Source organism: Schistocerca cancellata, chromosome 5, assembly GCF_023864275.1.
Source record: "Schistocerca cancellata isolate TAMUIC-IGC-003103 chromosome 5, iqSchCanc2.1, whole genome shotgun sequence".
Taxonomy (NCBI): domain Eukaryota; kingdom Metazoa; phylum Arthropoda; class Insecta; order Orthoptera; family Acrididae; genus Schistocerca; species Schistocerca cancellata.
Window position 1 is genome coordinate 323,522,736 of NC_064630.1, and position 25,514 is coordinate 323,548,249.

The 25,514-nt window shown below is 41.0% G+C and overlaps 1 protein-coding gene across 1 annotated transcript in view; it reads right to left on the reverse strand.

Annotated features, from left to right (window-relative positions):
* Positions 1 to 25,514, reverse strand: part of LOC126187451 (roquin-1) — a 279,093-nt gene that overhangs the window by 133,080 nt on the left and 120,499 nt on the right. Inside the window, exon 10 of the mRNA XM_049928539.1 lies at positions 21,184 to 21,403. Within this exon, the coding sequence (XP_049784496.1) occupies positions 21,184 to 21,403 (220 nt within the window). The remainder of the gene's footprint in view (positions 1 to 21,183; positions 21,404 to 25,514) is intronic.

The following is a 25,514-nucleotide window of genomic DNA, read 5'->3' on the forward strand; positions in this document are numbered from 1 at the left end:
CATACACAAACTGAATGAGAAGAAACCCTAATATGTGGTACATGGTGAGAATCTTCTGCCAAGCACTTAACAGTGTATTGCAAATGTAGAGGTAAATAATGTCAGCCTACTGAGGACACAGTATAGAGCATCAATTAACTGTAGAACACTAAAGAGGAGGAAAATGTTACATTGCTACTAAACCTACATCTACATCTACATCTACATCTACATTTATACTCCGCAAGCCGCCCAACGGTGTGTGGCGGAGGGCACTTTACGTGCCACTGTCATTACCTCCCTTTCCTGTTCCAGTCGCGTATGGTTCGCGGGAAGAACGACTGTCTGAAAGCCTCCGTGCGCGCTCTAATCTCTCTAATTTTACATTCGTGATCTCCTCGGGAGGTATAAGTAGGGGGAAGCAATATATTCGATACATCATCCAGAAACGCACCCTCTCGAAACCTGGCGAGCAAGCTACACCGCGATGCAGAGCGCCTCTCTTGGAGAGTCTGCCACTTGAGTTTGTTAAACATCTCCGTAACGCTATCACGGTTACCAAATAACCCTGTGACGAAATGCGCCGCTCTCCTTTGGATCTTCTCTATCTCCTCCGTCAACCCGATCTGGTACGGATCCCACACTGATGAGCAATACTCAAGTATAGGTCGAACGAGTGTTTTGTAAGCCACCTCCTTTGTTGATGGACTACATTTTCTAAGGACTCTCCCAATGAATCTCAACCTGGTACCCGCCTTACCAACAATTAATTTTATATGATCATTCCACTTCAAATCGTTCCGCACGCATACTCCCAGATATTTTACAGAAGTAACTGCTACCAGTGTTTGTTCCGCTATCATATAATCATACAATAAAGGATCCTTCTTTCTATGTATTCGCAATACATTATGTTTGTCTATGTTAAGGGCCAGTTGTCACTCCCTGCACCAAAAAAAGTGCCTATCCGCTGCAGATCTTCCTGCATTTCGCTACAATTTTCTAATGCTGCAACTTCTCTGTATACTACAGCATCATCCGCGAAAAGCCGCATGGAACTTCCGACACTATCTACTAGGTCATTTATATATATTGTGAAAAGTAATGGTCCCATAACACTCCCCTGTGGCACGCCAGAAGTTACTTTAACGTCTGTAGACATCTCTCCGTTGATAACAACATGCTGTGTTCTGTTTGCTAAAAACTCTTCAATCCAACCACACAGCTGGTCTGATATTCCGTAGGCTCTTGCTTTGTTTATCAGGCGACAGTGCGGAACTGTATCGAACGCCTTCCGGAAGTCAAGAAAAATAGCATCTACCTGGGAGCCTGTATCTAATATTTTCTGGGTCTCATGAACAAATAAAGCGAGTTGGGTCTCACACGATTGCTGTTTCCGGAATCCATGTTGATTCCTACATAGTAGATTCCGAGTTTCCAAAAACGACATGATACTCGAGCAAAAAACATGTTCTAAAACTCTACAACAGATCGACGTCAGAGATATAGGTCTATAGTTTTGCGCATCTGCTCGACGACCCTTCTTGAAGACAGGGACTACCTGTGCTCTTTTCCAATCATTTGGAACCTTCCGTTCCTCTAGAGACTTGCGGTACACGGCTGTTAGAAGGGGGGGGGGCAAGTTCTTTCACGTACTCTGTGTAGAATCGAATTGGTATCCCGTCAGGTTCAGTGGACTTTCCTCTGTTGAGTGATTCCAGTTGCTTTTGTATTCCTTGGACACTTATTTCGATGTCAGCCATTTTTTCGTTTGTGCGAGGATTTAGAGAAGGAACTGCAGTGCGGTCTTCCTCTGTGAAACAGCTTTGGAAAAAGGTGTTTAGTATTTCAGCTTTATGCGTGTTGTCCTCTGTTTCAGTGCCATCATCGTCCCAGAGTATCTGGATATGCTGTTTCGATCCACTTACTGATTTAACGTAAGACCAGAACTTCCTAGGGTTTTTCTGTCAAGTCGGTACATAGAATTTTACTTTCGAATTCACTGAACGCTTCTCGCATAGCCCTCCTTACGCTAACTTTGACATCGTTTAGCTTCTGTTTGTCTGAGAGGTTTTGGCTGCGTTTAAACTTGGAGTGAAGCTCTCTCTGCTTTCGCAGTAGTTTCCTAACTTTGTTGTTGTACCACGGTGGGTTTTTCCCATCCCTCACAGTTTTACTCTGCACGTACCTGTCTAAAACGCATTTTACGATTGCCTTGAACTTTTTCCATAAACACTCAACATTGTCAGTGTCGGAACAGAAATTTTCGTTTTGATCTGTTAGGTGGCCTGAAATCTGCCTTCTATTACTCTTGCTAAACAGATAAACCTTCCTCCCTTCTTTTATATTCCAATTAACTTTCATATTCAGGGATGCTGCAACGGCCTTATGATCACTGATTCCCTGTTCTGCACTTACAGAGTCGAAAAGTTCGGGTCTGTTTGTTATCAGTAGGTCCAAGATGTTATCTCCACGAGTCGGTTCTCTGTTTAATTGCTCGAGGTAATTTTCGGATAGTGCACTCAGTATAATGTCACTCGATGCTATGTCCCTACCACCCGTCCCAAACATCTGAGTGTCCCAGTCTATATCTGGGAAATTGAAATCTCCACCTAAGACTATAACATGCTGAGAAAATTTATGTGAAATGTATTCCAAATTTTCTCTCAGTTGTTCTGCCACTAATGCTGCTGAGTCGGGGGGTTGGTAAAAGGAGCCAATTATTAACCTAGCTCGGTTGTTGAGTGTAACCTCCACCCATAATAATTCACAGGAACTATCCACTTCTACTTCACTACAGGATAAACTACTACTAACAGCGACGAACACTCCACCACCGGTTGCATGCAATCTATCCTTTCTAAACACCGTCTGTACCTTTGTAAAAATTTCGGCAGAATTTCTCTCTGGCTTCAGCCAGCTTTCTGTACCTATAACGATTTCAGCTTCGGTGCTTTCTATCAGCGCTTGAAGTTCCGGTACTTTACTAACGCAGCTTCGACAGTTTACAATTACAATACCGATTGCTGCTTGGTCCCCGCATGTCCTGACTGCCCCACACCCGTTGAGGCTGTTGCCCTTTCTGTACTTGCCCAAGGCAATCTAACCTAAAAAACCGCCCAGCCCACGCCACACAACCCCTGCTACCCGTGTAGCCGCTTATTGCGTGTAGTGGACTCCTGACCTATCCACCGGAACCCGAAACCCCACCACCCTATGGCACAAGTCGAGGAATCTGCAGCCCACACGGTCGCAGAACCGTCTCAGCCTCTGATTCAGACCCTCCACTCGGCTCTGTACCAAAGGTCCGCAGTCAGTCCTGTCGACGATGCTGCAGATGGTGAGCTCTGCTTTCATCCCGCTAGCGAGACTGGCAGTCTTCACCAAATCAGATAGCCGCCGGAAGCCAGAGAGGATTTCCTCCGATCCATAGCGACACAGATCATTGGTGCCGACAAGAGCGACCACCTGCAGATGGGTGCACCCTGTACCCTTCATGGCATCCGGAAGGACCCTTTCCACATCTGGAATGACTCCCCCCGGTATGCACACGGAGTGCACTTTGGTTTTCTTCCCCTCCCTTGCTGCCATATCCCTAAGGGGCCCCATTACGCGCCTGACGTTGGAGCTCCCAACTACCAGTAAGCCCACCCTCTGCGACCGCCCGGATCTTGCAGACTGAGGGGGCAACCTCTGGAACAGGACAAGCAGCCATGTCAGGCCGAAGATCAGTATCAGCCTGAGACAGAGCCTGAAACCGGTTCGTCAGACAAACTGGAGAGGCCTTCCGTTCAGCCCTCCGGAATGTCTTTCGCCCCCTGCCACACCTTGAGACGACCTCCCACTCTATCACAGATGAGGGATCAGCCTCAATGCGGGCAGTATCCCAGGCAACCACAGTTGTAGTCCGATCGGGAGATGCATGGGACGAGCTGGCCGTCCCCGACAAACCCCCATCCGGACCCCCACAGTGATGCCCATTGGCAACAGCCTCAAGCTGTGTGACCGAAGCCAACACTGCCTGAAGCTGGGAGCGAAGGGATGCCAACTCAGCCTGCATCCGAACACAGCAGTTGCAGTCCCTATCCATGCTAAAAACTGTTGTGCAAAGAACGTCTGAACTAATCTACAGAGAGCGCAAACAAATCGACACAAAATTTAAACGGTTATTAAAATACAAGATTGCCTAGTAAATGCAGTAATGCTGCCACTTGTGCACTGCTGACACACTGCTCGGCGGCGGAAGGAGACTACGCGATTTTACACTATTCAGGTACTAAAACGCGATGCTACAACTCTCAAATACTATAATACGCCCGAAATTTATGAATTAAACAATACAAGTTACGAAAAACACGCAAAGAAATTAAGAATTAAACTATGTAACAAATGAGTGAGCTAGGAGTATACGACTTGCTGCTGCAGATGCTTATCCAACGACGGCAGGGAGCACACACCAACAAAAAGTATACTGCTACATATTTATTCAAAGGAAGTCATAATTTATAGGTTATGCTTTAGTTAATTACAGTTATTAGATCTCCAATGGTACGTTACAGACCAAATTAGATACAAGGTGTCCTGCTTTATACCCTGCTGCAGTCGTAAATGTTATGGGGGTTAGTAATCTGAGGTTAATGTGGGGTGCACGTAAGAAGGCAGCTGTACGATGCGTTCTCCACAGAGAGAGAGAGAAAGAGAGAGAGAGAGAGTACTTCGTGGTGTCACCAGTGTGTTCTCGGTCTCTGTCCCATGCCTCACACTCCAGGTTACCCTAGTAACAGCTGCCTCACACTTCAGCTTACCCTAGTAACAGCCAGCTCAGAGGTGAGCACTACATACAGCCACTGTTTCTGCTTCTCACTCTGCCTAGCAGAATTCATGTGCTCAAAGAACTATCACTGTCACTTCTGCTTTTCGTGTTTGCTTCACATCAGCCATAATGAATTTACTTAAATTAGCTTGAAAATAAATGCTGAATGTTCTACATGCACCCCGATGTATGTGCAACTAGCATGTTGTTGTTGTTGTTGTTGTTGTTGTTGTGGTCTTCAGTTCTGGGACTGGTTTGATGCAGCTCTCCACGCTACTCTATCCTGTGCAAGCTCCTTCATCTCCCAGTACCTACTGCAACCTACATCCTTCTGAATCTGCTTAGTGTATTCATTTCTTGGTCTCCCTCTACGATTTTTACCCTCCACACTGCCCTCCAATACAAAACTGGTGATCCCTTGATGCCTCAGAACATCCTACCAAACAATCCCTTCTTCTAGTCAAGTTGTGCCACAAACTTCTCTTCTCCCCAATTCTATTCAATACCTCCTCATTAGTTATGTGATCTACCCATCTAATCTTCAGCATTCTTCTGTAGCACCACATTTCGAAAGCTTCTATTCTCTTCTTGTCCAAAATATTTATCGTCCATGTTTCACTTCCACACTCCATACAAATACTTTCAGAAACGACTTCCTGACACTTAAATCTATACTCAATGTTAACAAATTTCTCTTCTTCAGAAATGCTTTCCTTGCCATTGCCAGTCTACATTTTATATCCTCCCTACTTCGACCATCATCAGTTATTTTGCTCCCCAAATAGCAAAACTCCTTTACTACTTTAAGTGTTTTATTTCCTAATCTAATTCCCTCAGCATCACCTGACTTAATTCACCTACATTCAATTATCCTCGTTTTGCTTTTGTTGATGTTCATCTTATATCCTCCTTTCAAGACACTATCCATTCCATTCAACTGCTCTTCCAAGTCCTTTGCTGTCTCTGAAAGAATTACAATGTCATCAGTAAACCTCAAAGTTTTTATTTCTTCTCCGTGGATTTTAATACCTACTCCGAATTTTTCTTTTGTTTCCTTCACTGCTTGCTCAATATACAGATTGAATAACATCGGGGAGAGGCCACAACCCTGTCTTACTCCCTTCCCAACCACTGCTTCCCTTTAATGTCCGTCGACTCTTACAAATGCCATCTCGTTTCTGTACAAATTGTAAATAACTTTTCGCTCCCTGTATTTTACCCCTGCCACCTTCAGAATTTGAAAGAGAGTATTCCAGTCAACATTGTCAAAAGCTTTCTCTAAGTCTACAAATGCTAGAAACGTAGGTTTGCCTTTCCTTAATCTAGCTTCTAAGATAAGTCGTAGGGTCAGTATTGCCTCACGTGTTCCAACATTTCTACGGAATCCAAACTGATCTTCCCCGAGGTCGGCTTCTACTAGTTTTTCCATTCGTCTGTAAAGAATTCGGGTTAGTATTTTGCAGTCGTGACTTATTAAACTGATAGTTCGGTAATTTTCACATCTGTCAACACCTGCTTTCTTTGGGTTTGGAATTATTATATTCTTCTTAAAGTCTTCTTGAAGTCTACTGGCATATGTGGTGGAATGATGTTAAAAGCTGGAGTGTCACATGATACACTGCTCATTGCCACTGCACGTTGTCCCACTACCTGCCTTCTTACATGCACACCACTAAAACAACTTTTTCAGAATAAGCTTGTAGGATTCCAACTTGATATTGCACTTCTCTTGTTGATGCCGGTGTGTTCAGTTTATTGTAAAACTGTCTTCGTTAATTGCTCATATTAAAGGTTTGTACTGCCAAAGTCATTAAGCATTGTCTGCAGTTGCAAATTTAATGGTTGTTTAATCATGTATAAAAATTATTTACAAAACTTTGAAAATGAGTTTACTGTTGTTCTAGGTATTAATAGCCTACAACAGATATATTACACCAATTATTTTGTATCTCTGACTAATTTACACTGGTCGCCACTAGACCCTGAAGAAGATCCCAGCAGAGCAGCTGGAACTTCCATTATTTGAAGAAATATGACGCCACCTAACAATCCAGAAGATTTTAACTTCAGTTCTAGTTATGTTTTTACAAGTATGTTGCAGTACAATGACTTTTTTACTGATTTATTATGCAAATTTTGTTTAATGATTTTCTCTTTTGCAGTTTTGATGCTCAGAATCAATAACATACGATTTTAAAAGTTTTTTTCAGCACTCTACACTATCTCATTTAAAAATTAAGGAGTGTTATATTGTATCTTGGTTACAAACAAAAAATACTTAAGTTTCAAAAGCTAATAATTTGTTTTTAAATGCTGCAAGCTGCTACCACAACCCTGCGTCATCTCGCTTTTACCACTTTCTATAATTCATTCCACACCAAAATTCCACATTAAGAGTCTCTTGTTTACATTATGTAAGGACATGGTGGTATTTACAATTCGTAACTGCAGTTTCAGAGGTATGTTCATAAACAAAGTAGATTGGAGCAATTTAATAAGCACTTATAAAGTGATGAAATGTGTAAAAACCAATCTGCCAATTTCAATAAATAATCACAACACTTATAAAGTGATGAAATGCGTAGAAACCAACATGTCAATTTCAATCAATAATCACAATTTTATAATGACTTCAAGGACTACTACACTGGGTTGGGTTGTTTCTGGGAAGAGACCAAACAGTGAGGTCATCGGTCCCATCCGATTAGGGAAGGACAGGGAAGGAAGTCGGTCGTGCCCTTTCAGAGGAACCATACCGGACTACTACATTTTAGAAACCTTTACACGTATATAATAATGGTTACTGTGTAATACATTATTTTTTTAATCAAATGCTTTATACTGTGTATTACATCAATCAAAGATACAACTTTTTTCGAGGATGTCTAGTGAAGGAATACAAGACTCATCATGAAAGTCTACAAACACCTACTTGATAATTAGTGGAAACACACTAAAATTCTACCACAAATTTTACTGCCTGTAGACAGCAACTCTCTTTCAAACTTCTGTTCCCAAGCTTGAGCTGACTGCAGTCACAAACTACATTTTTTAGTAATATCTATACTCTTTAGTTATAATGGTCCTGCAAAATGAAATAAAATATCTGCCTTGAAGAGGATTACTTAACACTGTGGAAAGATTAAAATAGGAAACAACTGGGAATATTGTACACTGAGCATCTGAGCAATTAACAATTTCTCCACAATTCTGTTGCTTCCCAAAGAAAATATTTCAAATGGTGTTGACTGATTCAGAATTCATAGAAGCTAAACAGTAGCTTATGTTAATTTCTTTTTCTTGTCCAGCACGCAATTCACATGGTGTAGGTTCTTCAAATGAAGTAATTACTTGGAATCAAATAACAGCACCAGCTATGCTTTTATTTTCAAGCACACTGACTGGTTTCAGCCACCAAGCGCATTTTCTGGTGGTTATGAGTGTAGCGCCGTAGGAGTACATAAACAGACAGTCAGTCAGTCTGTCGGTCTGTCTCCTTGAACACAGTCTTGTAACCACTGGAGAATTGCCTCAGTGGCCGAAAACCAGTCGTGGTGATCAAAATCAAACATGTCTCTATGGAGTACAGTGGTTTATTTATTATTTAAAATTGAATATGAACAGTCACAACTGCAAAAAACTTTTTTTAAATTTTTTATGTAAGGTCACTAGTTTTGGTCTACTTCAGACCATCTCCAGACCCACACCATGATGTAGATCATGGCTGTGAACTGAGCAGGTGCTACACCTCCCCGAATGCTAACTGCACCATAAAATGAGGATTCCTGCTGTAACAGGCAAGGCTATCACTTTTTTATTGCCGAGTCCCAAATGAACATTAATGATACACTTTGCAGTCTGTGAAAAGATGTAAAAATAGACACAAACTGCATACCTTAGCCTACTCTTATACCGGGGGCTGCGAGCATTCAACACCTGATGATTAATGGCTTTTTCATCAAGATGACAATTTTCTGCTATGCATCATTATCAACTGTCAATACTCTGAGACCTTAAGAGAATGTACCCAGCTGAACACTTTTATGGAATGTGTGTCGCAGCTTTAGTGAAAACACCTTCAGGTCTTTTTCATCAGGATAGTTCCATGAATGCTCTGCCAAACTACAAGTTACTTTGTCATACACATTACAGCAGATATCATCTCAAAGAGTTACAATCAGTCATGCTGCAGAAGTAATTTAAAATCTCCAGCATACACATAAATTTTACTTGCCACATTTACAAAGTGTGTGACATTGTAATTCTTACTTTTGTGTTTCTACATACCTATATGATTTAAGACATTTTGTTGAAAGGCATGCATTTGGTCTATCACCTAGTTTATAAATACACTTTCATTTTCTTTGCAAATCTAGAACCCTGGAAGGGTAGTGGCAAAACAGTAATCACATTTTTATGTTAATATATTTTATGGACTGTAAGACACACTTTTTTCCTTTGAAAAATTGCCTCCAAAATTCCGATGTATCTTATACTCGAAATTATTATAAAAAAAGTTCAGTGTTTGATTTAAAATTGTCATCAGTCTTAAAAATGGCCATATATTCTATGCCGAGGGGAACCTATCTCTATCTGGCAACACTAGATTCAACTGGCAGCAGCAGTGCACTGGCACAACAAACATGGGTCGCAGGGATTCGCAAGCTTGCTAACACTGCCTCACTTCTGCACCGCCATCACAAAACCAAGTGCCGGCAGTTTGACAGGTGGACTAGGGTGGGCTAACTAGAGGGAGAAAGAGGTGGGAAGCAGGAAGTGGTGTTGAGGATGGTAGCTAGTGGCTCAGAGGAAGGCAGCAGGTGTGCAAGCTAGGAATCCGGAAGGGAGGGGTGGCTGTTGCAAGCACTACGTATGTCATCCCTGGATACCGAAGTTGGTGAGGTGCACTGAATGATGAAGGTAACATGGAGGTGTGGATTGGGAAAAGTGACAGGACAGAGTAAGAGGAAACAGTTGGATAGAGTGAGTGAGGAAAGAGAGTTAGCAGAGATTGGGACCAGGAGGATTGTGGGAGCAAAGGATGTATTCAAGGATGACTGCCATCTACATAGCTCTGAAAAGCTGGTGTTGGAGGGAAGCACCCAGGTAGCATGGGTTGTGCAGCTATCACTGAAGTCAAATATGTTGGGCTCAGTTACATGTTGTGCCACTGGGCGGTCAACTTTGTTCTTGGCCACAGTTTGGCAGTGGTCATTCATTCTGGTGGTCAGCTGGATGGTTAGCCTGTTGACATAAATAGCTGTGCAGTGATTTCAGCAGAGTTGCACAGCACTTCCTGCTTATTTTATTCCAACAGAGGCAGGGCTATCTATGAAAGAAGCCATGTCATATGCCAATTCTTTTCCAATCACTGCACAACTGCTGTGTTCCAGCAGAATGAATGGCCATAGGCAAACTGTGACCAAGAAGAAAGGTGACCACCAAATGGCACAACACATTACTGAGCCCAACATGCTAGGGTTCAACGGCTGCTTCACAAACCATGTCACTTGGATCCTTCCCTCCAGTACCAGCTTTTCTGAATTCGGTAGATGGAAGTTAGCCTCGCAATACATCCCTTGTTTCATAATCCTCTTGGCCTCAATCTCTAGTACTATCCACACACCGTTTACCCAAACAGTTTCCTCCCTCCCTCCCTTGTCCTGTCAAGACCTCGCAATGCATGCGTCCACCTCATCTTCATCGTGTGCCGCACCTCACTAGTTCCAATATCCATGTATCACATGGCTAAACTGTGAACCTGCCACCTCTTCATCCAAAAACATTCCTAGGCAGCATATGTCTTGCCTCCCTCCAGGCCACTAGCTACCCGTCACCAAGCCCCCTTTCCAACTTTGTCTCTTTCTCCCACTAGTCACTCCCCCTAGTCCATCTGCTGAATCAATGACTCAATGTTTCTGCTATTTGGTCAGTGGTATCCTTTCTCTTAAACTATCAAAATTTCAGATGATTATGTATCCTCTTGAAAGATGTTATATGCTCTAAGTTTGAGATCCTTCAAATAATAATTTATTGTCCGTATAAGAGCATTTTCTATCTTCAGAATCGTGAATCATTTATTTGGCTTTAATAAAATGGCCAAGTTTTAGGCCAGTGCCATTACGTCTGGTCAACCACCCTCCCTTTTAATAGTTTCTGTGCCAATCTCATTTCAATTAGAGGTAATGTACTATTAAAAACCGGCAGCAGAGCCTCACAAATATGCACATTTAAAACAAAAATTGAGTTGTATTTTGGAAACAGGTTACGATGAATACATAATACGAATCAACCTGTTCCTACAATGCAAGATTCAGAGTTGTGTGTCCGCATTTTTCTGGGGTACAGCACTGCTTGGTTTCAGTATTTTCCTAAGTGATAGACTTAAAAACACCTTTTCCAAACACTACATACACTAGCTGCATAGGAATGTTCATAAAATTTTCTTGTAGTTCATACTTAAAAAAAAAAAAAAAAAAAAAAAAAAAAAAAAAAAATGCTGAATTTCAAACACATACTAAGGCCAATTCAGTGTTGCTTTCCTGAGGAAACTATGTTGATATTAGAAAATAATATACAATGATGAAGTAAAATATTATGATCATCTGATTAGTAGCATTTTGGTCCACCCTTGGAACATGATACAGCAGCAGTTCAGCATTGCATGGATCTGACAAGTACTATTACAGGGTATACACAGGGTGCCCCATTTATCTTGCAGACCCTAAATAACTATTTGTCCAGATGCAAATTACAGAATGTTTCAAGCAAATGTTCTTTAGCCATCAGGGGGATATCAATCAGCATGATTGCCTTCATTGTAGTTTGTTTTTTTACAAAGATATGAACAGTGGTATGACTTTTTAAATGGCACCCTGCACTTTTTTATTCGGTAATCCATTTCCTCTCCTAGCCCAACATGCTAGGGTTCAACGGCTGCTTCACAAACCATGTCACTTGGATCCTTCCCTCCAGTACCAGCTTTTCTGAATTCGGCAGATGGAAGTTAGCCTCGCAATACATCCCTTGTTTCATAATCCTCTTGGCCTCAATCTCTAGTACTATCCACACACCGTTTACCCAAACAGTTTCCTCCCTCCCTCCCTTGTCCTGTCAAGACCTCGCAATGCATGCGTCCACCTCATCTTCATCGTGTGCCGCACCTCACTAGTTCCAATATCCATGTATCACATGGCTAAACTGTGAACCTGCCACCTCTTCATCCAAAAACATTCCTAGGCAGCATATGTCTTGCCTCCCTCCAGGCCACTAGCTACCCGTCACCAAGCCCCCTTTCCAACTTTGTCTCTTTCTCCCACTAGTCACTCCCCCTAGTCCATCTGCTGAATCAATGACTCAATGTTTCTGCTATTTGGTCAGTGGTATCCTTTCTCTTAAACTATCAAAATTTCAGATGATTATGTATCCTCTTGAAAGATGTTATATGCTCTAAGTTTGAGATCCTTCAAATAATAATTTATTGTCCGTATAAGAGCATTTTCTATCTTCAGAATCGTGAATCATTTATTTGGCTTTAATAAAATGGCCAAGTTTTAGGCCAGTGCCATTACGTCTGGTCAACCACCCTCCCTTTTAATAGTTTCTGTGCCAATCTCATTTCAATTAGAGGTAATGTACTATTAAAAACCGGCAGCAGAGCCTCACAAATATGCACATTTAAAACAAAAATTGAGTTGTATTTTGGAAACAGGTTACGATGAATACATAATACGAATCAACCTGTTCCTACAATGCAAGATTCAGAGTTGTGTGTCCGCATTTTTCTGGGGTACAGCACTGCTTGGTTTCAGTATTTTCCTAAGTGATAGACTTAAAAACACCTTTTCCAAACACTACATACACTAGCTGCATAGGAATGTTCATAAAATTTTCTTGTAGTTCATACTTAAAAAAAAAAAAAAAAAAAAAAAAAAAAAAAAAAAAAAATGCTGAATTTCAAACACATACTAAGGCCAATTCAGTGTTGCTTTCCTGAGGAAACTATGTTGATATTAGAAAATAATATACAATGATGAAGTAAAATATTATGATCATCTGATTAGTAGCATTTTGGTCCACCCTTGGAACATGATACAGCAGCAGTTCAGCATTGCATGGATCTGACAAGTACTATTACAGGGTATACACAGGGTGCCCCATTTATCTTGCAGACCCTAAATAACTATTTGTCCAGATGCAAATTACAGAATGTTTCAAGCAAATGTTCTTTAGCCATCAGGGGGATATCAATCAGCATGATTGCCTTCATTGTAGTTTGTTTTTTTACAAAGATATGAACAGTGGTATGACTTTTTAAATGGCACCCTGCACTTTTTTATTCGGTAATCCATTTCCTCTCCTAAAGACCTATTTAAAAATGTATCACAGTGTACCATTCACTGAAACACAATGTTATTAATTACATAACACAACACTGACTTTGAGCCCGGGATCACAAACTCATCCACTTGCTGGTGTAGTCAGAAAACAAATGAAAACCAAGTAAAAACATAACACAAAATTGACTTTGACTCTCCTGTACCATTGCCCGGGAGTAGAACATTCAAAGGTGCTCAAAGTGGTGATTCTGGATAAATGTACCCGTACATAAGAAAACAGTATTGCAATTACTCTTCTGCTAACTTCCATTCCCCATAGGTGAGTAGCATTTCTACCTTCTCTTCGTTGGTGTACGTTCTACTCATGCAACTTGTCAACTAACGATGGTTGATGGAATGATGGGTGTGCATTCTACTTATGTTTATGTTTGTCCTTTCTAAACGTCAGCATGTGGATGTGTTCCATTACCCCGAGTACCTGCACTAAGCGCTGGAAGTGTCAACGTCAATGTTGTGTTATGTAATTAATAACATTGTGTATGGTACACTGTGATACATTTTTGAATAGGTCTTTAGGGGAGGAAATGAATTACCAAATAAAAAATACAGGGTGCCATTTGAAAAAAGTCATACCGCTGTTCATATCTTTGTAAAAAACAAAGCTACAATGAAAGCAGTCTTGCTGATTGATTCCCCCTGATGGTTAAAGAACATTTGCTTGAAACATTTTGTAATTTGCATCTGGACAAACAGTTATTTAGTGGACTGTGGGTGCATACTTGGCATCCAACAGCATCCCACATGTGTTCAACTGAGTTCAGATCAGGTGAATTTGGTGGCCAAGACATCAACGTGAGTTCACTATCATGTTCCTCAAACCACTGTAGGGTGACATCAAACATGAAGGAATGCAAGTGGACTGTAACAATGTCATGCTGTCATGGTTCCTACAATTACTACCGCATGTTCCACAAAAGTTCATGCGAATGTCTCTCACAGTACAATATTGCTGTCATGGCTTGCGTCCATGGTGTAGTTCATGCTCTGAGAAGTCATTTGCCTGGATAACAGTGTATCAGGACACATGGTAAAATGTTCATATGCTACAAGGCCACAAGCAAAATAGTCATTTGTGGAAACTGTCACCTTCAGCTAGGAATTTCAAATAGTGTATAAATAAGTGGAATACTGTCTTCATAGTAAAACAGAGATTCTGTTGGTAGTTGGTAGCAATTGTAACTAGTATCAAAAGAGCCATGTCATTTATATTATACACATTAACAATCAGAAATCTTTTGGTAACATGAAAGTTGAAGTCAGAAATCGAGGAAGCCATGAGGAAAGACTCCGAAAATGGATGTCCCATAGTTGCAGCTTATCTGCAACAAATAAATCACTTTGGTTACTTCACTTTCATCAAAAGAGAAAAGGTCTTGGCAGAAGTCTGAGGATATCTCAATACAAAAACGATCTGTATGGAATTTACTGGGCACTGAGGTGATGAGAATTAAACAAGATGCTGTAACTAGACAAGATGTAATACATATTTCATGAGTACTGGTGCAACAGTTTTGATGCAGGGCAGTATTTCAATTGCTGACATTCTGGTGGTGATCAATTTTTGGTTAATTCACAGGTGATAGTACCGCGACTGGAAAGTGTTTCAGATGGAATGTTTTATTTTTAAGTAATAACTTGCATAGTTGGTACGAATGGACACTGATGGCAAATACAGCTGCATTATCAGATGGCAGATGACAACCTTGTAGACTGCTACATCAACAAAGATGGATCGACTGCACAAGGCGATTAAATATCTAGGCGCAATGTAACAAAGCAACCTGAAATGGAGAAAACTTATTAGGCCGGTTTAGGGAAGGCGATGGGTCTACTTTGATTTACTGGGAGGCTTCTAAAGAAGTCTAGTTCATCTTTAAAAGAGTCCACTTACAGAACAATTGTGTGACCTATTCTGGAGTATTTGCAATCCCCATCAGGTTAGATTAAAACACTATCTCAAAGCAATTCACACTGCCCACTCAACCTGCTTATCATTTCCATGACATTCTCTTCTATTTCATAACAATACAAATTGAGCTGCCCTTCTTTGAACTTTTTTGGTTTCCTCCATGAGTCTTACACGACAAGGATCCTATACCATGCAAAAATACTCCGGTGGCAAGGATCCTATACCATGCAAAAATACTCCAGAAGAGATCGGACAAGCTCCATGTAGTCAGTCTCTTTAGGTGATCTGTACATCTTCAAAATGTTCTGACAATAAAATACAGCCATTGGTTCCGCTTCCCCCACATTTTATATGCGATGGTTCCAATGTAAGATGTTCGTGAGAGTAATCCCCAGGTACTTAGTTGAATCAACTACCTTTTATATTTGTTGATTTATCGTATAATCAAAATGTAATGGAATATTTTTTAGTACTTATGTGCACAGTTAAATGTGATTTTTCACACCATGCAGATATATTATCTAAATCATTCTGTAATTCATTCTGATGACTTTGCTACAACAGGAGCAAAATCTGTAAACAATCCAAGAGAACTGATCAGATTTTCTTCTAAATTGTTTATATAGATTAAGAACAACAGAGGACCTATAATACTTCCTCAAGGAATCCCAAATATAAATTTGGTTTTACAAGATAACTTCCTGTCGGTTACTATGAACTGTCATCTTTCTGACAGGGAAACATCAATCCAGTCTCACAGTGGACACAATATTCCATAGGTATGAAATCTGCTTAGGAGTTGTTTTTAAGGAATGGTATCAAAAGCCGTCTGGAAATCTAAACATATGGAATCAACCTGAGACCCCTTCATAGCATTCATTACACCATGTGAATAAAAAGCATGTTGTGTTTCATAACAATGATATTCTCTGGACCTGTTCTGGTTGTGTGTCAATACATCTTTTCTTTGAGGTATTTCATAATAATGGAACACAGTATACGTTCCAAAATCTACTACAAATCAACGTTAATGACATGGCTCTATAATTCAGTGGTTTTAATTATATTTTCTTTCTCGTTTAATGATGTGAGCTACAGAAGTTTCCACTCTTTAATTGCGGTTTATTTGTCAAGTGAATGGTTGAATATGACTGAAAAAAATATCGGAGCTATTTCATTACAATATACTGAAAGGAACATATCTGGCAAACAACTGTGACTATTGTCTCTGGGGTATATACTTCCCAATTAATCATGTTAGCAGTTATTCTTGATTTAAATTCTAAAATATTTACTACATCTTCTTTGGTTTAGTAACTCCATGTTGCTGTCATCAGTAATATTAATATTGCAATCACACAGTGAAGGTATTGTTTGTGTCTTGCTGCTGGTATACTTTACTTATGACTAACAAAACTGAAGAGTTGTATGAAAACCAGAGAAAGATGAATTGCTACTCAATGTATGCTGGGGTGCCTGTCGTAGACAGGCACGACGAAGGCTATAACGTACGTAATCTTTCACTCAGTAGATTGTTTGAAACACACACACACACACACACACAAACACACACACACGGGAGTAATGTGGGTGCTAGGGGTAAGGCGGATGCTGGGAGGGGGAGGGATAGCACGGTAGGGGTGGGGGACAGTAAAGTGATGCCTGTGGGAGCATACAAAGACAAGGTGGAGAGAGGTTGGGGCAGCTAGGTGCAGCCAGGAGGTTGGATGGTGGGGGGAGCATAAATGGAGAGAACTAAAAAGACTGTGGGTGCATTGGAATAGAAGGCAGTGTAGTGCTGGCGTGGGAACAGGGAAGAGGATAATTGAGTGAGGACATTGTCTAACGAAGGTTGAGGCCAGGAGGGTTTTGGGAATGTAGGGTAAATTGCAGGGAGAGTTTCCACATATGCAGCTGATGTTGGTAGGAAAGACCCAGATGGTAGAAGCTGTGAAGCAGTTATTAAAATGAATAACTTTGCATTGGGCAGTGTGCTCAGCAACTGGGTGGTCCAGCTGTTTCCTGGCACACTTTGTCAATGGCAATTCATGTGGACAGACAGTTCGTTGGTTGTCATGACCTCGTAGAACAAAGCACAGTGGTTGCACCATAGTTTTTAGATCACATGACTGGTTTTGCAAGTAGCCCTGCCTGTGACTGGATAGGTGATGTTTGTGACCGGTCTTGAGGAGGAGGTGATGTGGGAGGATGTATGGGACAGGTCTTGCATCTATTACAGGGACATTAGCCATGAGCCAAGGGTTTGGGAACAGGGGTTGGTTAGGGATGGACGAGGATACCATATAGGTTTGATGGGCAGTGGAATGCCACTGTGGGAGGGGTGGGAAGGATAGCATGTAGGACATTACTCAATTCAGAGCATGACAAGAGGTAATTGAAAACCCTGGTGGAGAATGTGACTCAGTTGCTCCAGTCCTGGGTGGTACTGAGTCACGAGGGGAATGCTCCTCTGTGGCTGGATGCTGGGGCTTTGGGAGGTGGGGGATGGCTGGAGAGATGAGGTACAGAAGATCTGTTTTTGTACAAGGTTGGGAGGGTAATTACGGTCTATGAAACCCTCAGTGTGACCCTTGGTACATTTAGAGAGAGATTGTTCACGACTACAGATGAGACAGGCGAGAGTGGTTAGGCTGTACGGGAGGGACATAACGGACAGTTGGTATGCAATGCGTGGCACCTGTCTAAGTGGAGGTACTGTTGGTGGTTTGTCTGTTCGATATGCACAGTGGTACTGATGTTGCCATCTCTGAGGTGGAGGTCAATATCAAGCAAGGTAGCTTGTCAGGTTGAGGACCAAGTGAAGAAAATGGGGGGAAAAGTTGCCAGGTTCTGGATGAATATGGATGGGGTGTACTCATCCTCTATCCAGATCACAAAGTGGAAATCAACGAATGTAAATCAGGTGGGAAGAGCCATCCATGGCCGTCACATCTGTAGTGAGTTGCAGCCCTTCTCGAAATATACCAAGGGTCTCACTGAGTTCTTCACAGATCATAATTACCCTCTCAACCTTGTACAGAACAGATCTCCTGTGCCTTATCTCTCCAGTCACCCACCACCTTCCAATGTCTGGCCACAGGATAGAATTCCTCTCGTGACTCAGTACCACCCAGGGCTGGAGTAACTGAATCACATTCCCCGCCAGGGTTTCAATTACCTCTTGTGGTACCCTGAAATGAAGAAAGTTCTACACACTATCTGCCCCACCCCTTCCACAGTGGTATTCTGCCACCCACAGAGCCAACAGTATATCCTTGTACAGACATACACAACCCCTGCTCCCAAACCCTTGCCTCGTATCCCTGTAACAGATCTAAATGTAAGACCTGTCTCATATATCCTCCCACCACCACTTCCTCCTTCAGACCGGTCACAAGCATCACCTATCCAGTCACAGGCAGGGCTACTTGCGAAACCAGTCATGTGATCTAAAAGCTATGCTGCAACCACTATACTTCGTTCTACGAGGTCATGACAACCAACGACTGTCTGTCCACATGAATGGCCACAGACAAAGTGTGCCAATAAACAGCTGGACCACCCAGTTGCTGAGCACACTGCCTAATACACAGTTCTTCATTTTAATAACTGCTTCACAGCTTCCGCCATCTGGATCTTTCCTACCAACACCAGCTGCATATGTGGAAACACTCCCTACAATACACCCTATGTTCCCATAACCCTCCTGGCCTCAACTTTCGTTAAACACTATCCTTCACTCAATTATCCTCTTCCAATGCCAACACTACACAGCCTTCTATTCCAATGCACCCAAAGTCTCTTTACTTCTTTCCTTTTATTGCTCCCCCCCCCCCCCCCCCCCCCAAACTATCGAAATGCCCATCTGCACCTCACGGTCCCAATCTCTCCCCACCTCATCCCTATATGCTCCCACAGGCATCACTTTACTGTCCTCTGCCCCTATCCTGCTACCCCCGCCCTCCCAGCATCTGCCTTACCCCCACCACCCACATTACTTCTCCCATAACACACATTTACTCGCAGTCTGGCCTCGGCAGCCAGAGACAGTGGTCATGCGTGTGAAAGCTGTGTTTGTGTGAATGTGACTGTGTATGTTGTCTATTTCAGAAGAAGGCTTTATATATGAAAGCTTATGCGTTTAGTAGTCTTTTTGTTATGCCTGTCAGCGATTCAACATCTCCACTTTATAGTGAGTAGCAATCTATTCTTTTGATAATATTGAGATTATTCCATCCTGGATTTTCCACTGTTAGAGAAAGATGCATTGAAGATGCTGCAGCCAGAGCTACAGAGGCAGATTACAAAATCTATTTTCTCTTCCTCCTACTTCTCTGTCCTTTCTGTCACCCCCTCCCATGTAGTACTGAGCATTTTATTCCACCTGTCAATGAACCATAGCCTCAGTTTCATCCAAACAACACAAAGTCCTGTTTCCAGAATAGAAAGCTAACTGAGTAATGATAAACACGGCTCGTATAAGTTTGTTTACAGAATATATTTTTGTTTTGTTTTGAGCTCCAGAAGAAAGGATTGTTTCCAAACAAATTAGTGATTTTGATATCAACAGAGGCAATTTCAAAGACAATATGCAATAACAAATTTTATGTAGTGAATACATAGCAGAACTGTTTGAGACTGAAATGAGTGATGCAACTGCAAGTATCTCTAAAAGGAGTCAAGGTAAAGAGCATTCACTGATTGCAGAGAGACAAGAGATCACAGAAATACTGTCACTTAACACGAAACAGAAAGTCTTCAGTGGGTGGAGTAAAAAAAAAGATGAAGAGAAATCTGTAAAATATTAAGAACACAATAACAAATATGAGAATGAAATTTTAATTAACTGATATATAGTGAATAGCAAATACCGTGTTCGTAACGAAAAAGAGAGAAGTAAATTTTATATCCATGTATATAAAATGTGTAGCAGAAAGGAATGAAGCATTGTGCCAAAAATAATAAACAACTTTTATGTTCTGTAAGTGAATTTGGAGTCAAACACAAAATTAAAATAAATAATGGAATGAGGAGTATAAGTATCATACTTTGAGACACATGGGAAAAAAAGAAGAAGAAGAAGAAGAAGAAGAAGAAGAATAGAAAGAAAACTTATAGTGATTACCCAAAATAAAGCAGTACTTAAAAAAAAACTATGACAAAATTAGACCTAGGTTATAATGATAAAAAAAGGAGAAAAATAAATGGACAATACTGGACAAAGAAAAACTGATCCAGAATAGTAAGTTATACTGATCAAGAATAGTAACACACAGAAACAGCTTTAAAGATAAACTAGATGAGCTGGAATTGTATGGTACTGAGTGAAAAGAACTGTAATAGTATGTATCACAAAGGGTGAAACTAAAGTGAAGTACAAATCTAAGAACAAACTCGGTACAAACATCACATACAAGTACAACAATGGCTCACAATGGAATGGACAAGTATAGCAAGAGATGCAGCAAGCTGTTAAAAGTCAATCAGGACTGCAAGAGAGAAGTCAGTTGGGTTGACAAGAATAAGTGTAAAACATTCAATTATGGACACACAAAATTTGAGGAAAAAGCATCATTATTAATTTTAATGATGAAATTGGGAGTTGTTATGAGAATATAACATGAAGAAAAGTAACTGACAATGAAAAAAAAAAAAAAAAAGTCTTTCACATCGGTAATTAAAGAAAACTGATCCAACTGACAAAACTTGACGGTGTGCAGGCATTAAAAGAATGAAACAGTTAAAGCAAAGGAAATCCAAGCTCGAAAAGGGACTGTCCAACAGAGATTTTAAAACTTTCTTCTCAACTCTGGGCACAGTCTGCCTAATTTTCTTTCACCAAGCATCAAAATGCTAAATCATACCTGTATTACATGTCAGTCATTCTGCAACCACAAAAATGGCAAGAGCCTATCCTGTACCTATCTTTAAAGATTTTGGGAGGACAGATTTATCTTTTTTTTTTTTTTTTTTTTAAGCAAACAAAAATGCTGTGACTGTTGAACATATTTAAACACAAATATAAACTAATAAAGCTCTCCATTTAAAGACCACTTCTAAAATGTACTTCAACAACTACATACCTTATTTGCAGCAGCTGCCGAAGTGTTGGACATGGACATAAGCCATGGCTGTTGAGAAGCAAGTGTACTGGTGCTGATTGTTTTGGTGTGGTCCCAAGTGGCAGCTCGATTGTTAGTTCTAGCTGGTTCTATTGGTCTATGTTCAGTGGGAGGTGCTGGAGATCCGTAATCTGGCTGTGGCGGTGAGGCATACACCTGGCCTCCTGTGGTCAGCAGCATGCTGTGGGGAGTAGAACTTTAAAGATAATCAACTTCATAGAGAAGGACTATAACATTTGTCATATTAAGAAAAATTACAGCTGGGAAAAGTTGCAGGTTAGAAAAAAAAATATATGCACAGATGAAATATTTTACTAGTCACATCAATGCTAATGAAATACCAAAAAAAAAAAAATTACTGTCATATAGTTGACAGTTGTGAGAGTTATTTATTTCATACATGAGAGAGCTGCGCGTTTTGTAACAATGTTTGCCAAAAGTGACAGCATCACTGAGATGTCAACACCTATGGGTTACTAGAGAGTTGTTGTGCATCAAGGAGGGTCACTCAACATACCACCTCCTTCTACACATATCTCACAAAATGCACATGATCAGAGGTATCTGAGCTTATACAGAGGTTAAAAAACTGTTGCTTTCCCCATATACAGTTTTGATGTGTGACAAGATGATTTGATGATTTGGAAACAGGGAAAAGTGGAGAGGAGGGAGTGGGGGGGGGGGGAGGGGGGAATGAGAGAAGTGGCACAGAATATACACTTGTCCACATAAAATATGATGGATTATGGTGTAGAAAAGTAGATATGTCACCAGTTGTCCGATATTCATTATGAAAGAGAGAGAGAGAGAGAGAGAGAGAGAGAGAGAGAGAGAGAGAGAGAGAGAGAGTTCTTTAGAAAATATGCCAAATTTGGATTTGTGCTTACTTTTAAACTTTTAATGTTACTTAAAAAATTAATAAGTTAAAGCATAGAGAAGTACAATAAAATTGAAAATAAAACATGATAAGTGCAGTTTAACCCACTCATTGCTTTCATAGAACCATGCCAGAAACAAGATAGATGTGTTTTGCACAATTTACCATGAACAATCAAACTAAGTACCCATAAAATTTTGAGACGTACTTACCGGACAATACTTATTTTCAGCAAAAATGTCGGTACTGCCAACAGAAACACATAAAAGTATCTATTGAACACTGATTACTCTGGATTAGACAAGATACCTGAACATCTGACACATCATAAAGAGTTGTTCCCATATGGTTAGGGGTGCTCACCATCCTGAATACAATGATGAACCATAAGGTATCTGTGGTCACCCATCTCCCTTGATGGCACCTAGTGTCTATGATTCTTAGATCTTGCAGAGCCACATCTAGTACCCATCAAGTACACACACTCTACTTTCTACAATGTTTAACTATGACACTATTGGGTGTAGTGCTTTGGGGACCCTAGTTTTTAAGCCATTCCAAGTGACACTGTCCATCAGTTTGCAGTTGGAAATGACTTTAGAAACCTTACCAGCTGTCTCCAAATCAGAACAATGCTCTTAATTAACAATTTTGGTGAATCACATGTGCATCATGGACAGTGGATACTGAATGCTGTTTTTTTTCTACTGAAATGTTGCCTTTGGGTGGTACTGCAGATTGTCTGTACATCAAAAGGGAGACCGAGATGTTGCGCATGTACAAAAGCCAGTTTTACAACCACCTCCAGCAAGGATACTTTATTGATGATGGAATTTATAAATATAACACTAAAAGGATGAAAGAAACACTATCCGCCTCTCAGACTTAATGTGGCATAGAAATTAGAGAAGAATTGAGCGACATAAATGTTTGACTACTAATGCAGTCATGTGAAGAATCTAACAGATAATAAAATCATATCAATAAAAATAATCACTTTTTGAAAATACAATGTAATTCGATAGATGAAAAATGTACTCAACCAAGTGGTGGCAGGAGAAAACATATATAAAGGTATTTAAATCTGTAAGTTTTTGGAGTCAGTGGTTCCTTCTTCTGGCAGAAGGGTTGAAGGGGAAGGAAGAGGGTTAATGGGAAAGGACTGGGAACAGTTTGGAAAAGTTGCCCAAAACCCCGTGCCAGGGGAGACTTGCTGGGTGGGATGAGAAGGAAAGACTGAGTGTCGGGGACTGCACCAGATGAGATTTGAAAACTAAAGAGATTAAAACTAGAAGATAGGGTAATACAAAATGCTTGGACTGCTGACAAAATATTGTGCATAGGTTAATAAGAAAGGAAATCTAAGTGCATTGTACATGGTGGTGGTGGTGGTGGTGGTGGTGGTGGTGGTGGTGGGGCTGGCCAGAGTGGCCGTGCGGTTCTGGGCGCTGCAGTCTGGAGCCGAGCGCCCGCTACGGTCGCAGGTTCGAATCCTGCCTCGGGCATGGATGTGTGTGCTGTCCTTAGGTTAGTTAGGTTTAATTAGTTCTAAGTTCTAGGCAACTGATGACCTCAGAAGTTGAGTCGCATTGTGCTCAGAGCCATTTGGTGGTGGTGGGGAATAGACAGATCAGAAAATGAAAGTTACAGAAAACTAAATGGGTGTGAAGAAAGAAACAGTTTCTGTGAGGAAATGTTGGGACCAAAGAAATTAATGTAAATTAAGGCCAGAGGAGTGGTGAGAACTAGGGATACGTTGTGATGCCAGTTTCCACTTGAAGAGTCCTGAGAAACTGGTGTCTGGGGAAGAATCTATATGGCATGTGTGGCGACACATGCATGGAGGTCACGGCTGTCATGCTGTACAGGATGCTCTGCAACAAGATATTGTGTGTTGCCAGCATACATCCTCTTCCTAAGCCCATTCATCCTTATTGATAACTTGGTGATGCAAACGGCCAAACAGTGTTTACATAAGAGCTGGTATTTGACATTTGTCATTTCAAAGGTTGGCTCTTGCTTTGAAAGCATGTTTTGCCAGTTACAGGGCTGGTATAGGTTGTGGTAGGGGGCTGCATAGGACAAGTCTTACAGTGAGGACAGTCAAAGGGATAAGAACCCTTGGGTATGGAAATGGGTGCAGGAGCATAGTGTCTGACAAAGATACAGTAGTGATTGGGAAGGTGACAAAAAGCTATTCTAGGTGTGGTGGGCAACATTTTGGACACAATGGACCTCATTTCAGGGCACGATTTTTAAGAAGTCACACCTTTGTCGAACTAGCTGATTAATACATTCAAGATCATGATAATACTGAGTGTAACTGGCAAAACATATAGCATCAAAGGGATAGCCACCTGTGACACAATATGTCGTATACCAGCTGTTACATAAACACTATTCAGCTTCACACTGGCATGATTACCATCAAGTCAGGATGGATGGGTGTAGGCAGATGATGTATACAGGTAAAACATAACATCCTGTTGCCGGGGGGGGGGGGGGGGGGTACTCTGAATTATTTTCCTATGTTTATCCCTTAGTTTGAAATGTCTTCATATCATTAAATTGAGGACTTTCTGAGCAGCCTCAAGTATCATGGCTCCTATGAAAACATCTCAAACTGTCTCCATGTCTGACCACTTAGTAAAAATCAATTACAACTGTACAAAGTTCTCTCAATTAGATACATATATACAAATGAAGCAATCTCAATTTGAAGTTGTGTGATGTTACTGTTATGCTGAATGGCAACCAGAATGGCTAAGTTTCCTTGTGATTATGTCTACTTTTCATGTAAATATGTCCCCCGCTAGTTTGTAGAATCGACATCGACTCAGCGGCGGCCAACTAAATCGTGACAGCAGTTACATCCTTAGCAAGGCATGGGAACCCATGATCACCCAGATTAAGAAGAAAAAGGATATTTCCCAGAGTGTATCGAGAAGACCTAGGGCGCAGCACCCAGACGGCGGAAGAACGGACGTTGTACCTGGACCGCACGTGGGGCACGAACCGCACCGACTCATAGGAAGCACCTGAGGGTGGAGGGAGATAGTCCTATATATACCTGGCGCTGGCCCATCACCGGTCAGTGCATCAGCGCACCTGATGATGGCAACGTGGTCGATTGCCGAAATATTGTGTCCTATGCACACTCATACCAGTCACCCGAGATTTAATTCGTCAACATGTAGATGGCTGTAGGTTTACCATAGTGACCACAAACAAATTTGCCAACACAAAATATTTGTTTTTAGAACTACAATATCATCATATTTTAAAGCTGTAAATACAGCAAATACATTCACTGAGGCATTTTTTGTAACAAGAAACTATGCCCTTTCCTTGAGTTTAAAATCTCACAGTTACCGAACAAATAAGATTTAAGGAGTTGGCCAGTCCATCATCAACA